Source organism: Asterias rubens, chromosome 9, assembly GCF_902459465.1.
Source record: "Asterias rubens chromosome 9, eAstRub1.3, whole genome shotgun sequence".
Taxonomy (NCBI): domain Eukaryota; kingdom Metazoa; phylum Echinodermata; class Asteroidea; order Forcipulatida; family Asteriidae; genus Asterias; species Asterias rubens.
Window position 1 is genome coordinate 9,008,016 of NC_047070.1, and position 12,910 is coordinate 9,020,925.

Below are 12,910 nucleotides of genomic sequence, written 5' to 3' on the forward strand. Positions count from 1 at the left end.
TGGTAAGAAATAAAAATCGTGAAGATCATAGATTTACATAAAACTTACACGGTCTAATGATGATGATAGTTGAAAACATCCCTTGAAATGTTTCTGCCTGAAATGTCATATATTTGATGAGTAATAAATAATCTAACTTCGCGTTTGGAGTTTATCGCTCAGTGAGCGTTTTATTCATTTTTATTTTGGCATCGATGCAATGCAAAATTTGTAATCGGTTTTTCACTATTCTCTCATGACACAGATGGCCGATCAATCTCAAACTTCTACAGGTTTGTCAGTTTATGTATATGGTGGATTACATAAAGTGCTTACACTGCCAGCAACTGTTTTGTTAGCAAAAAACAATTCTGTAATGTTCCTTTAAATGAGAAGGACCATAGCTCTCCTTGGATGGGGTTCCAAGTCAAAAGTGGGTGGGCGTTATAGGTTCCAAGTCAAAAGCATTGTTGGCTGGGGTTAAAGATTTCAAGTCTAAAATAAGGTTTGGGTTAAAAGTTCTACGTCAACAGTCCTTTGGTTTGGGTTAAAAGTGCCATTCATAAATTCTTCTCTGTTAAAGGCAGTGGACACTATTGGTAATTGTCAAAGACCAGTCTTCTCACTTGGTGTATCTCAACATTTGCATAAAATAACAAACCTGTAAAACATTTGGCTCAATTGGTCATCGAATTTGCTAGAGAATAATGAAGAAGAAAAAAAGTACCCTTGTTGCATTACTTTGTGTGCTTTCAGATGCATGATACATTTAGAAGGCTTCAGCTGAAGTCTTACATTATTTGAGTGAGACTTTTTCTCTTTCTCAAAAACTACGTCACTTCCGAGGGAGCCGTTTCTCACAATGTTTTATACTATCAACAGTTCTACATTGCTTGTTACCAGGTAAACTTTTATGCTTGCAATTATTTTGAGTAACTACCAATAGTGTCCAGTGCCTATAAATGACAACAGATTTGATGGGGTTATGGTTCAAACATCTTGTGGGTCAGGGTCGAAGTCTCAATAAAGAGTTAAGGATTAAAGGTTCCAGGTTAAGTTTTTGTATGGGTTAGGGTTATAGGTTCCAAATAAAAAGTCCTCTGGGCTAGGATTAAGCGTTTCAAGTCAAAAGTCTTGTGGGTTAGGGTTAAAGCCATTGGACACTTTCAGTACAGAAAACAAATTAAAAAATCACAGATTTAAAAATAACTTACAGGGTTTACAGAAGGTTATTAAAATATTGAAATATTGTTCCATGAAATGCTTTACTTTTTGAGAAAACATTAAAACAATATCAATTCTCGATATCAAGAATTACAGATTTATTTTAAACACATGTCATGACACGGCGAAACGTGCGGAAACAAGGGTGTGTTTTCCTGTTATTTTCTCCCGACTCTGATGACGAATTGAGCATAAATTTTCACAGGTTTGTTATTTAAAATAGAAGTTGTGATACATGAAGTGTGGGCCTTGGACAATACTGTTTACCGAAAGTGTCCAACGGCTTTAAAGGCACTGGACAACACATGGTGTTACCGCAAACAAAATAAATACAGTAAACAGAATTCCTTACCTTGACTTTAAAGGAATCCAGCTCAGCCATGTTGTCAGCGAGTCTCTTTTTAAGAGATTCTAACTCTCGAAGTCTTTCCTGGTGGACCTCAAGATGATCTTTCTGCTCTTGCAGCTTCTGTTCCAGTTCGCTGTGCTTCACTCTCAACTGTTTGTCCAGACTGTTGGACTTGACTTCCTCAGATGTCTACGAAAAAGGACAAGCGTTGAAATGAAGTTCGGAAACCACACGTAAACTTTTTGGAATGTTCATCAAAGTAAACGACAATTAAGGCGTGACATGGCCAAGCAGTTATGAGCAAACAACTTAAGCTCTGCCTGTGTTTTTGATCAGCAGATTATGCTGTTTTATGCTGTCTTTCTAGTCCTGGTCGCGTCACTTGTGTTCTTGTACTTTGCAACAATTAGTGCTGGGCGAATAGTGAAATTTTGATATTCGGATACCGCTGGCAACTATCCAAAATTAACCGGATATTCGAATAGTTTTTTTCGCAGCGAGAGGGTGCTATTAAAATAAAATAAAAATAACAAAAATATTAAAAAATATTTGTTTTTGCCGCTAGAGGGCGCTGTTCATTTGTGAATGAGATCTTATGGGCGAATTGATATTAGTTTTAGACAGTGTCACTCGGTTCATTCATAAAAACAACCGGATCTAATTTAAAGATGGCGATTTGCTTTTTCTTTTGATCGTGATTGACTCTACGTGAAGGAAAACTTTCGTAATCTTTGAACAAATTACGTCAGAAATGTCATTGTTTTAACTCTTCACGGAGGTGAGCATAGTTAAATACTTAATTTATGCTGTTTTATGCTGTTTTAATAGAAGTTTCATAAGGATTCAGACAAAACATTCCTATCAGTTGTCGCCCGACGTCCGCGGATATTCGGATATTAAAGAATATCCGGTTACTTGGTTGTAATTACAGAACTATCCGGTTAATATAAATAGGTATTCGCGCCCATTGCGGATATCCGGTTTAGAAAAAAAAGGCATTTGCGGTTACGGATAGAAAAACCTATTCGCCATTAACCGGATATTCAAATAATTCGCCCAGGCCTAGCAACAATTGCTTTGTCCTTTGGAGGGGACATTAAGCTGTAGGTCTTGTCTTCTGGAATTAGTAGTGCATTTAGAAGAATAAAGGCCTCGATTCGTCTTGACATCACACTTTGCTCAGCAGTTCAAATTGATTGGGAGTTAAGTCCAAACTCTTTGTAAAATTGAGTCTTGGGGACGATTTCACAAAGAGTTCATCTTATCTTGAGTTAGGACGAGTTACTCGTCATAACTTAGGACTAGCCATACATTTTTAATATCTCCGAGGACTAGTACTAAGTAAGGACTAGTCCTAACTCTTTGTGAAATCGACCCCAACACTTATCGTGGTTTACTCCAGTGTTTCTGGTTCTACAGCTAGCGCCCTTGTTTACAGGTTTCCTCAGGTTTTCGAGCTACATTGATTAAGTTCACCAATGAGGCATCCTTGGTTTCATTATAGGAAACATATAATATTATAACACACCTCTTGCTTTGTCTGTATTCTGGTTGGCTGAAACACTGTCACGTGGGATGAACTAATACAGTCTAGTGATCGCGCGCACGTGTTTTGCGGGAATAGTGCCCACCGTGCAATAGTCTTTAAAAATAGTGCCTGGTTACAGCGCCCTCTCTTGACGTGAACCGTGAACAGCAACTACAAAACTTCCTTTCTTTTCCAGATTTCTGTTCTTATTTCACATTTTCAGACAGAGGTGTATTATAAAACACATATTGACTGGCATAATTCAGTAACTAGTGTACGTCTATTCTCCCTCGGGCCTGTGGATGACCAGAAGAGGGACCTCAAAGTCCCTCAAGGGAATAGACGTACACTAGTTACCTCATTGCCAGTCAATATAATAATAAAAAATAATAATAATGAAAACGTATAAAACGCAAAAATCAATAATAGTGCTCATGGCGCTAAAATACAAACAATAACATTAAAATAATATACAAACAGAATGTTATAAATTGTTATAATATGTTATAATATGTTATAAATGTTACAATATGTGTAAAATATTACCTGATATGTCTTAATCATCTCCTGACAGTTCTTGCGGATTTGCTCAGTTTCTTCTTTTGCCTCGACCAGTCTCTGCTCTGTCTTTGCTAATCTTACTTTGGTATCCTTGATAAATTGAAATATAAACCAGAAAAATGGTATATTTATTGATGTACATGGCATAAAATTGGTAATCTCAAAATAAAAACAAAATTTTACTTCCAGAAAAAGATTCTGGTGTCACTCCCTCTGTCTGTATCTGTATCTATGTTGCAGAAAACTACAACTGGCATAAACAATTATCAAGCGCCTTATGCAACGCCTAAGATTTTTGGGATTGACATTGGCAGGATACGCAATCACCTCACAAGGGAAGCTGCTGAAACCATTGTCCATGCCTTCATCACATCCAAGGTAGATGCATGCAACTCGCTCTTATACGGAATTAACAATACGCAACTCTCTCGCCTTCAACGATTGCAGAATATTGCAGCAAGGATGATCACTTACACCAAGAAAACGGAACACATCACACCAGTGCTAGCCGGCTTGCACTGGCTCCCCATCCAACAAAGGGTTAAATATAAACTGTGCCTCATTATTTTCAAGATCTTGCAAGGTGATGCCCCAGCATATTTAAGTGATCTTGTGCAGATATACACCCCAGGACATTGTGGCTTACGGTCTACAAAACACAAACTCCTCCAGGAAAAAACAACTAAACATGTATGGGGGGAGAGAAGTTTTCAAAGCGCAGCACCAAAGCTTTGGACACTGTAAAACTCTCCAAATCACTCAACACATTCAAGAACAGTTTAAAAACTCATTTTCATAGAGAAGCTTTTTGTTAAGTTTATTTTTCTTATTTTGCTGTTTGCTACTTTCATTGCTTGTTGTTCCTTTGTAGAGTAGCGCCATGAGCGCCGCTTGCGGCGGATACCGGCGCTTTATTAAGTGTCCATGATTATTATTATAAGAAAACTTTTCTTGACATAAATTTGTTGGTGTTATTTCGATAATAAATTGTCTATCCGTGTAAATATTTACCTAATCCTCCATCTTGATTTACCATTCATAAATACCTCAGACAGTTTTGCTATTCCTATTGGTAGAGAGCGCGTCACGTGGTGGTGTTTAAATGGTTGATAATGACCAGCTGGAGCTGTTATAACCGGTTGTGTTTCGGATACGTTTGTGTGGGTTAGCCCACAACCTCGTTCCCAGGGGTGATGTATTTCGCCATGCCATTTTGGCCCATGAATATGAGGATGCATACAACTACAAATACGCGCACGAATGCATATCCGAAACCTGTCTCAGTCATAAAAATGCAACACAAGTACAGAGCTCAAGGACGTCGGAAAACAGGTAAGTTTTACAGAGTTTCTTACTTTATTACGTCTTTTAACCAAAAAGGCATTAATGAATGGGAATAAAAGAGAAGTGGCTCGTTCTTTCTGCTGTTTAAAACCTGGCTGGGTCGTGGTCATGCGAAACCTTTATCGCACGGTCACGACCCTGCCGGTTTTAAACAGAAGTTGAAGAACTCAGGCTATCCTTTTATAAAAACAACTCAACAGCATGAAAGCTTACCTTGTGTGAATCCAGCTCTGTCTTGAGTTTGTTCTGCGCCCATTTGACTTTAATTCCTTGAGAACTGACCTCTTCTTTCAGCTGCTCGATCTCTTTCTGCAGTGACGAAGCTTCCGTCTCCTGCAAGGTAAAAATATTGGTGTCGATGAAGCACTTAGGCACAATTTCAATGCTGCTTAAGCAAACGAGCCGCTCAACATCTACGCTCTGTACTCCCCATCGCATGGCCGGCGAAAACAAGGTCGTCAGCGCCTGCTGTACCCTGAGTACATGGGAAGATTAGTCTCCCCGGATTTTCTGCTCTCCCCGCTTGAGATTCAGAGAATAGCACAACACAGAAGAGAATGGGAAAAGCTTGTGTCCGTCTGCTGTGCAGTCGACCGATGATGATGATTGCTAAACAACTCTCTGCTAAGCAAAAATGAGCAGGACACCAATAACAAATAGTTTTGTGACATGGTAGTTTGGTTAGCAACCTTATTCTAGTAAGCATAACTTTGTTGTGCTTAGCATCCTTTTGTGCTTAAGCAGCTCAATGAAATTGGGACCAGCTCTAGCAATGCAGTGGTCATGGGTTCGAATCCCACCCGAGTGATTTGCCCGTGGAGTTTTGTTCACAGAACTAGGGGAAAGTACTAAGTATACAGTGCATAATACACATCGGTGTATGGGTAAAAAACAATTTTACACTTCTTGTCGGATGACATCGTTTTCAGCGGAACCTTGTGATGAATGCAAAACAAGGAAGAGCCACTTTTCTACAAAAATACGAAAATGAACAGGGAGCCATTGAGTGTTCCACCCACCTTGGAGCCAGCGACCTGCTTCATCTTGTGGCGGTCTTTCTTGGCCTCCTTGAGCTGAGCGTTCAGCGATTCCACCGTCAGGTTCAGCTCCTTCTTTTTTCTTTCCAGAGCCTCTCGGAGTTTCTTCTGGTCCATCACCTCCTTCTCACTCTTGGCATACTTAATGACTATCGCTTCCTTCTCCTTGATGGTCTCCTCGTACATGGACTTCACCTGGTGGCAGGAGTGGGATTTCTTTGTTTCAGTGCGTCATGAATGTAAAAAAATATTAATAATAACTAGGTCTTATATAGCGCATTCCACAATAAAAAAATCAATGCACAGGCCTGTATGCTTCTTGATAAAAAGCACCCTATGTGGGAATTGTAAATTTCAACTGGAGCAATTCAAGGGCACCGAGGCAATGACCATGGGGCACAGAGGCAGTCGCCTTCGTTGCCTCTATGAATGCGCTTTACATCAGTACCCTGATCATTGGGCCTATTAGTCTTTCTCAGCTCCCTGGGGAGTAACGGTGGGAGTAAAAAGCCATTGAAGCGCCACAGCAGCTCAGGGGAGTAAAACAGCCCTGAGCTGCCGTGGCGCTCCAGTGGTTTTTTTTTCTTCATACACAACATCAACCTCTACCCCAGTAGATCTCATTTACACCTCTGGGTGAAAAGAAGCAATCATAGTAACAAACATCATGCTCAAGAACACAAGTAAAAATTCCCTGCTAATAACCTGTGAAACACGCTTGCCGTAAGTGTGAAATTCCCTGCTTCCGTAAGCGCTGATTCTTCGCTTAAATGGTAAGCAGAGCCATGAAATTGGGCCCCCTGATTTAACAACTGCTTAAAGGGATGCTGCAGTGATTTCAAATCAAACAGTTAATTTTGCTGTCATTTATTTCTGATATATGTATTGAACATCAATAAAATGTGTTTTGTTTATTCCCGACATATCTGACTTGCGTAATTAGCGAATAAGTCATGCCCCCCCCTTTTGTGGATTGTTACCGCCCCCTACCATCGACGTCACGTCGGAAATTCAAACATATCGTCGGCAAAAAGAGTCTAGTCCCTAACTACTCGCGCCTAGGTACCAGGCCACACAGTGCACACGTCTCTATATGCACACAGCCAGGGGGCCCGACGGCTCGGGTTATCGACATGACTTCACGTTTATGCAAATGAAGGCTCCCTTTTAGGGGCGGGGTGGGTTCTTGAAAACCATTTTCTAATCTAAAACCAAGTTCTAATCTCTTGAAAACCATTTTTAAAATACTTGCACATTTAATAAAAAATATTTAGAAATATTTCAGGTTTAAAAAGTCATGTTTAATCGTTTAAATGAATAAAAAAAACACTGCAGCCACCCTCTAAAATACATACCTGGTCCACCCTAAGAATCATCTCCTGTTGTAGCTTGGTAATGGCTTTCTTTGCTGCACCATCGTGGGATGTCAAGCGTTCCTTAGCTGCTCCCAACTCAACTTTCTGCTGCTCAATCTCATCTTGAAGCTAAAATAATCAAACAAGTTACTCAAGCAATTAATTTATGCAATGAGGTTAATGAATTACATGTATATGAAACAAATCACGAATAACCCCTTTGTTGCTATGAAAGTGGCCATATTGTAGTAGGGCAGGCCGTATGCGCATCTAAACACAAACATCAATAAAGCATGCAGCACGTAGCATTCCCGGTTTGATTTTTATGGCACACGCATGCGTATGCACAAGCACACACTCACAGACGCCATGTTGTGTGCAGGTATTTGAATGGTCACGTTATATTGGATACGGTCTATACACAACTTACACTGTATGTAAGATTTGAAACTTTACAGGAGTTAGGTGAGGGTTGCAGGAGCACCATCTGTTTGAGTAGTGTTGGTTCTGAAGCGAACCGGTGGTCGACAACTAAACGTTACGATCAGTGTGCTCTGATCGTCTTCAGGAGAATGCAGGAGAACACGGTGCTACCGCAAAACTCACCTAATTACACTGTTAAGTGTTTGGGAATTTTAAACTAAGGCTATCTTTTGTTCCAACTCGGATCTTTTTCTCGGGTTCCCCAAGCTTAGTGCCAAAATCTACACAAGAAGATTGAAAATTTGCAGGACACTGCTATCACCACCCTGGGCTTCCAGCAAGCAAGCTTGTCCTCTAGGAGCCAAAGCAAGGTCGAGCTCAAGGAGGTAGAGGTCACACGACTTACACAGTATGTTGATTTACTACATTGTAAGAAGGGACATTGGGTTTGTGACAGCTGGGGAAACATCTACATGCATGAGAGACAGGGAGATCTCAGCCGTAACATCATTGACTGAGGACATCACTCAAATAAAAGATCTTTCGTTTTAATTTTTCATGATGCAATGGAATCTTGGAAAAATTGATGTACATATTGAACATGACAGCAAAGTCTTACCTCTTTTGCCTTGAGTTGGAGCTGATTTTGGGCAACTTCTCCTTTCTTCAATTTCGAGATGGATGCCTTCCTCTCTTCTTCAAAGTCAGCTATTTGTGTGTTTTGGTCAGAAATCTGCTCTTGCATCCTGCAATATAGTCAACAAATTTATTAAGAAAGGAGCTTTAGGCATGGGCTTTTGACCCGGGTGGGGGGGGGGAGGGAGGGACAACTTTATTTTATTTTACTGCAAAGTTTTTGGATTTATGAGACCTAATCCTTCGCACACTATGTTATGGTCTACAGGTGCTACGGCGCATTCCTCAGCCACAGCCAGGAACACCGGGGCAAACCCCTTCTCTTTTCCATAAGTGCACATGCGTTGCACAACACATGGGAATGTGGGACCAACGGTTTTACATTCCATCTGAAGGACGAAGCAATGGTTAAAAGTGTCCTGCTTAAAGGCAGTGGACACTATTGGTAATTACTCAAAATAATTATTATCATAAAACCTCACTTGGTAACGAGTAATGGGGAGAGGTTGATGGTATAAAACTTTGTGAGAAACGGCTCCCTCTGAAGTGCCATAGTTTTTGAGAAAGAAGTAATTTTCCACGAATTTGATTTTGAGACCTCAGGTTTAGAACTTGAGGTCTTGAAATCAACCATCTAAACGCACACAACTTCGTGTGACAAGAGTGTTTTTTTCTTTCATTATTATCTCGCAAGTTCGATGACCGATTTAGCTCAAATTTTCACAGGTTTGTTATTTTATGCATATGTTGAGATACACCAACTGTGAAGGCAATTGACAATTACCAATAGTGTCAACTGTCTTTAAGGACACAAGTGTAATGACTGGGAAGCCAACCTACACTCTGCTGATCAGAAACACCAGAGTTTAAAGAGATATAAAAACCGAGTATTACTTGCATTATGGTTTGATTGGAACAATCTCCCGGAAGACCGGGATCAACTGCACAACTCTTGCTAGTTTTAAGCAGAGTTTACAGTCAGTCCCACTCCGCTAGGTCAGCCTGAGCTGTTTTTAGCCGCACTATACGTTCACTGTTCACCCACCTGCACTGTATATATCCACACCCTCACATGCACACAACAACCACAGTCATAATACACCAGATAGTTGACTGTACTTTTACGGAAGAAGAAGAAGAAGATTGCATACCTTTTCAATTCTACAGTCAGAGTTTCCACCTTGTTCTGCAGTTCTTTGGACTGTTCCCTCAGTGACTTAAATTCTTGGATGTCATCTGTAACAGCTCCCATTATCAAAAGTCCATTTGCAGGATCACCTGAGGGTGTGGCCATAATATACATTTAAAGGCACTGGACACAATTGGTAATTACTCAAGATAACTGTTAGCATGTATACAAATTTACTTGGTAATGAGCAATGGTGAGCTGTTGATAGTAAAAAAAACATTGTGAGAAACGGCTCCCTCTGAAATAACTTACACCCGTTACAGACAGGTGCTTCAGAGTCGTGTTGAGCCAAATTTTGAATTAAGTACATAAAAAAGTTTGCTGTCTGAAACAGTTAGGAGCGATGGACCCTTCCCATGAAATATGCTAATTACATTTACGCATGCGTACAGACCCTGTTGGTTGGCAAACGCCATAGAGTTGTGCACTAAGCAGACGCGCACTAAGCAGACGCGCAGTTGCGTCTGCGTCACGCACACCCATTAGCCGTGTACAAAACAGCGCGATGTTCCCTCATTTTGCCAACCAAAACGTTAGTGCGCACGGGCTACGTGCAATTTACATATTTCATGGGAAGGGTCAATTGGACGCACTAGAAGTCAAAAGAACGACTGTTGAAGTTGTTCGGAACATCTCTGGAGAGCCTTCGTTTCAGCAGAAGTCGATCTGCTCATGAGCCGAGCCAAAGTAAATTTTATGTTAAGTTCGCCTGTCTGAAACTAACATTTATTTGGGTCGACCTAGAGCTGCTCTTAATCTATTTGGTTCAGCGCGACTCTGGCGCGCCTGTCTTAAACGGTTGTAATTTCTCACTCATATACTAAAAGACTCCATGCTTGAAGCCTTTTTTAGGCATCTGTAAAGCATACAAATTTGTGCAACAGGGTGGGTTTTTTTCTCCATTTTTCTCTTGCAACTTCAATGACAGCTTGAGTCAAAATTTTAACCTAAAATTCAAACTGACCTGCTGCCAATGCCTTGGTGTCTAATAATTCTTCAAGTTCAGCATCAAGCTCCGATATCAGGTCATCATACTGATTTTGACAAAACTCCTCTGACCTCGTACTGCCGGCACACTCCGGTCGTGATGTTCTACTTTCAGTAACTGCTGGTATCATTGCAGCGGACTCCATTTTAATCTTGACAGCTTGAACGTCAAGCTTCAGGTCTCTCTGTTCGGAGGTGGAGTCCAGAGATAATGCTTTCGAACCTGACTCAACGCATGTTGCCGCCACGTCGCTCACTGCTGGGTCGGTCATTCCCGCCTTTGAGTCACCTCCAATTCTATCGGATTCGTTGGTTTTACTTGAAGCGTGTGCCGTTTGGGAATGATAATTTTTTGCATTGGAAAGTGATGGAATATATTCTGATAAATTGCTATCTGTAATTGCACAAGAGGAGGATGGGTGACCAATATAGGAAGTAGTAAGTGGACTGTGGGTGGAAGTTACTGATTTGGATTGCGGCGAAATCTCGGACAAATCATCGTGAGGACCGTTTGGGGTACACTCAATATCTTCCTGCATCTCAGAGTCATGAGTAAGCTGTTCAATTTTGGCAGACTGGTCGGTACAAGTGGCTGGTGGTTTAGTCACTGAATCCGTTTGATTCAAGAGGTTGTGCGGACTACCACTGTCCGAGAATGCATTCTGAGAGATGTCAACATTTGTGTCTGACGTTTCTTCACATTGTAACGTTGCCTCATCTTGCGAGTTCTCAACTACATCATCAGCACTTAGGTGATTGGTTGCATGATTTATTGTACTTGAGGTAGAAACATTCTCGCCATTGTGCACGTTTTCATCGGTTGGTTGACCATGTTCTCGCCTACTCCACAGCTTATTATTATCACCACCACCCTCATCATTGGTGCCATGCATAAAAAAATGTTCAGTAACGTCTTTAGTTTGTTCAATCGCAAGATGATGTTGCTCTTGTGTATCCTCTGACTCGTCAACCTTTCCCTCTAACTCAAGGTTTTCATTTCTTCCTGTTGCCTCCACCTCAACATCTTCATTAACACACAGTTCCTTCCCAGCAACATCCCCAAGATGCTGTCTCAAAGCTGGACCAGCTTCTGCATTATCTCCTTGCAGTGCGTGAGAATTCGGTGGGAGAACCATGTCCTTATTGACAGATGACGGGATTGACTCTTCCTGGCACTCTGTCATCGTCAAGTCTGATTAATCAAGGTGGTGAATTCCGACTCTCATGACACTATACAATCTGGAAATGAAAATGGTTCATTAAAGGCAGTGGACACTATTGGTAACTACTCAAAATCATTATTAGCATAAAACTTTGCTTGGTAACGAGAAATGGGGAGAGGTTGATAGTATAAAACATTAATCTCATTTTATAATTTTTGAGATTAAATAAAAGAGGAAAAAAATGGAAAAAGATAAGATGCCGAAAACTTAATGGGGTCACATTTTCAACAGCATATAGAGACATGATTAACAAATGATAGAGCAAGGAACACACAAGCAACTTGCAAGCAGCTTTGCATTTGTTTTGTCATTAATATTTATGGTGATCAGGACAGATGATCCAAAATATTTTATCATTTTCAATCAATCAATCAATCTTCTCAATCAAGCTTTTCTTCTGTTCTTTTAAGTCTGTGTTTTTTGTCATTGTTTACAATAATGTATGTAAACACGTCAATTTAAGTCTTTTTAACTTCTGTGGTGTATTTTGTGATATTTTTAATAAACCTTACAATGAATTGAATTGAATTGAATCATTAGTTCATCATGGAGTTAGCACTACAAATAATGTAGACCCAGTGACTGGGGAGCTAGATGCCTTATAGAAATGTTGACATTATCGGTCATCTAGCTTCGAAAAAAGGAATCTAGCGCCCCAGTCACTGGGTCTAAACTCTAAGTAATAAATAATGCTAATATTATAAATCTAATTCTAATCTTGTCTAACTAATTCTAATCTATATTGGTCATTTTAATTTATCTAAAAAAATCTGGTATTTTCTGGTAAAAACAACGACTGTTAAATACTTCTGTGGCTTTTTCATCTGTTCAAAGAATATTTCCGAGTAATCATACCAAAGCATTTCAAGTCTCTTCCGGTTTACGGTTTCGTCTTGTCATTTTATTCAGGTCTTCGGTCATTTGTCGGTGACATCAACATCCAACATCTGTGTCACTGGCTGCGATCGTGTCGACGTCAGTGTGAAAATCAGAGGCACCTGTTTAACAGAGGTTTCGTCTGGTTACCAGACCATTCCACGACGACTTGGATTTGTGGATTTGCGTCACAACCAAC

At 40.3% G+C, this 12,910-nt stretch overlaps 1 protein-coding gene across 2 annotated transcripts in view; it reads right to left on the bottom strand.

The window, feature by feature from the left end:
• Window positions 1–12,773, bottom strand: part of LOC117294904 (coiled-coil domain-containing protein 186-like) — a 28,577-nt gene extending 15,804 nt beyond the window's left edge. For both annotated transcript variants that reach the window (XM_033777454.1, XM_033777453.1), the window contains exons 1-9: window positions 12,691–12,773; window positions 10,590–11,851; window positions 9,588–9,714; window positions 8,420–8,546; window positions 7,378–7,506; window positions 6,005–6,217; window positions 5,199–5,318; window positions 3,627–3,731; window positions 1,556–1,741 (exon numbers count right to left, since the gene is read on the bottom strand). In XM_033777454.1, coding sequence (XP_033633345.1) covers window positions 1,556–1,741; window positions 3,627–3,731; window positions 5,199–5,318; window positions 6,005–6,217; window positions 7,378–7,506; window positions 8,420–8,546; window positions 9,588–9,714; window positions 10,590–11,796 — 2,214 coding nt within the window. In that variant the 5' untranslated portion in view covers window positions 11,797–11,851; window positions 12,691–12,773. The remainder of the gene's footprint in view (window positions 1–1,555; window positions 1,742–3,626; window positions 3,732–5,198; window positions 5,319–6,004; window positions 6,218–7,377; window positions 7,507–8,419; window positions 8,547–9,587; window positions 9,715–10,589; window positions 11,852–12,690) is intronic.
• Between the last annotated feature and the right edge of the window lie 137 nt (window positions 12,774–12,910).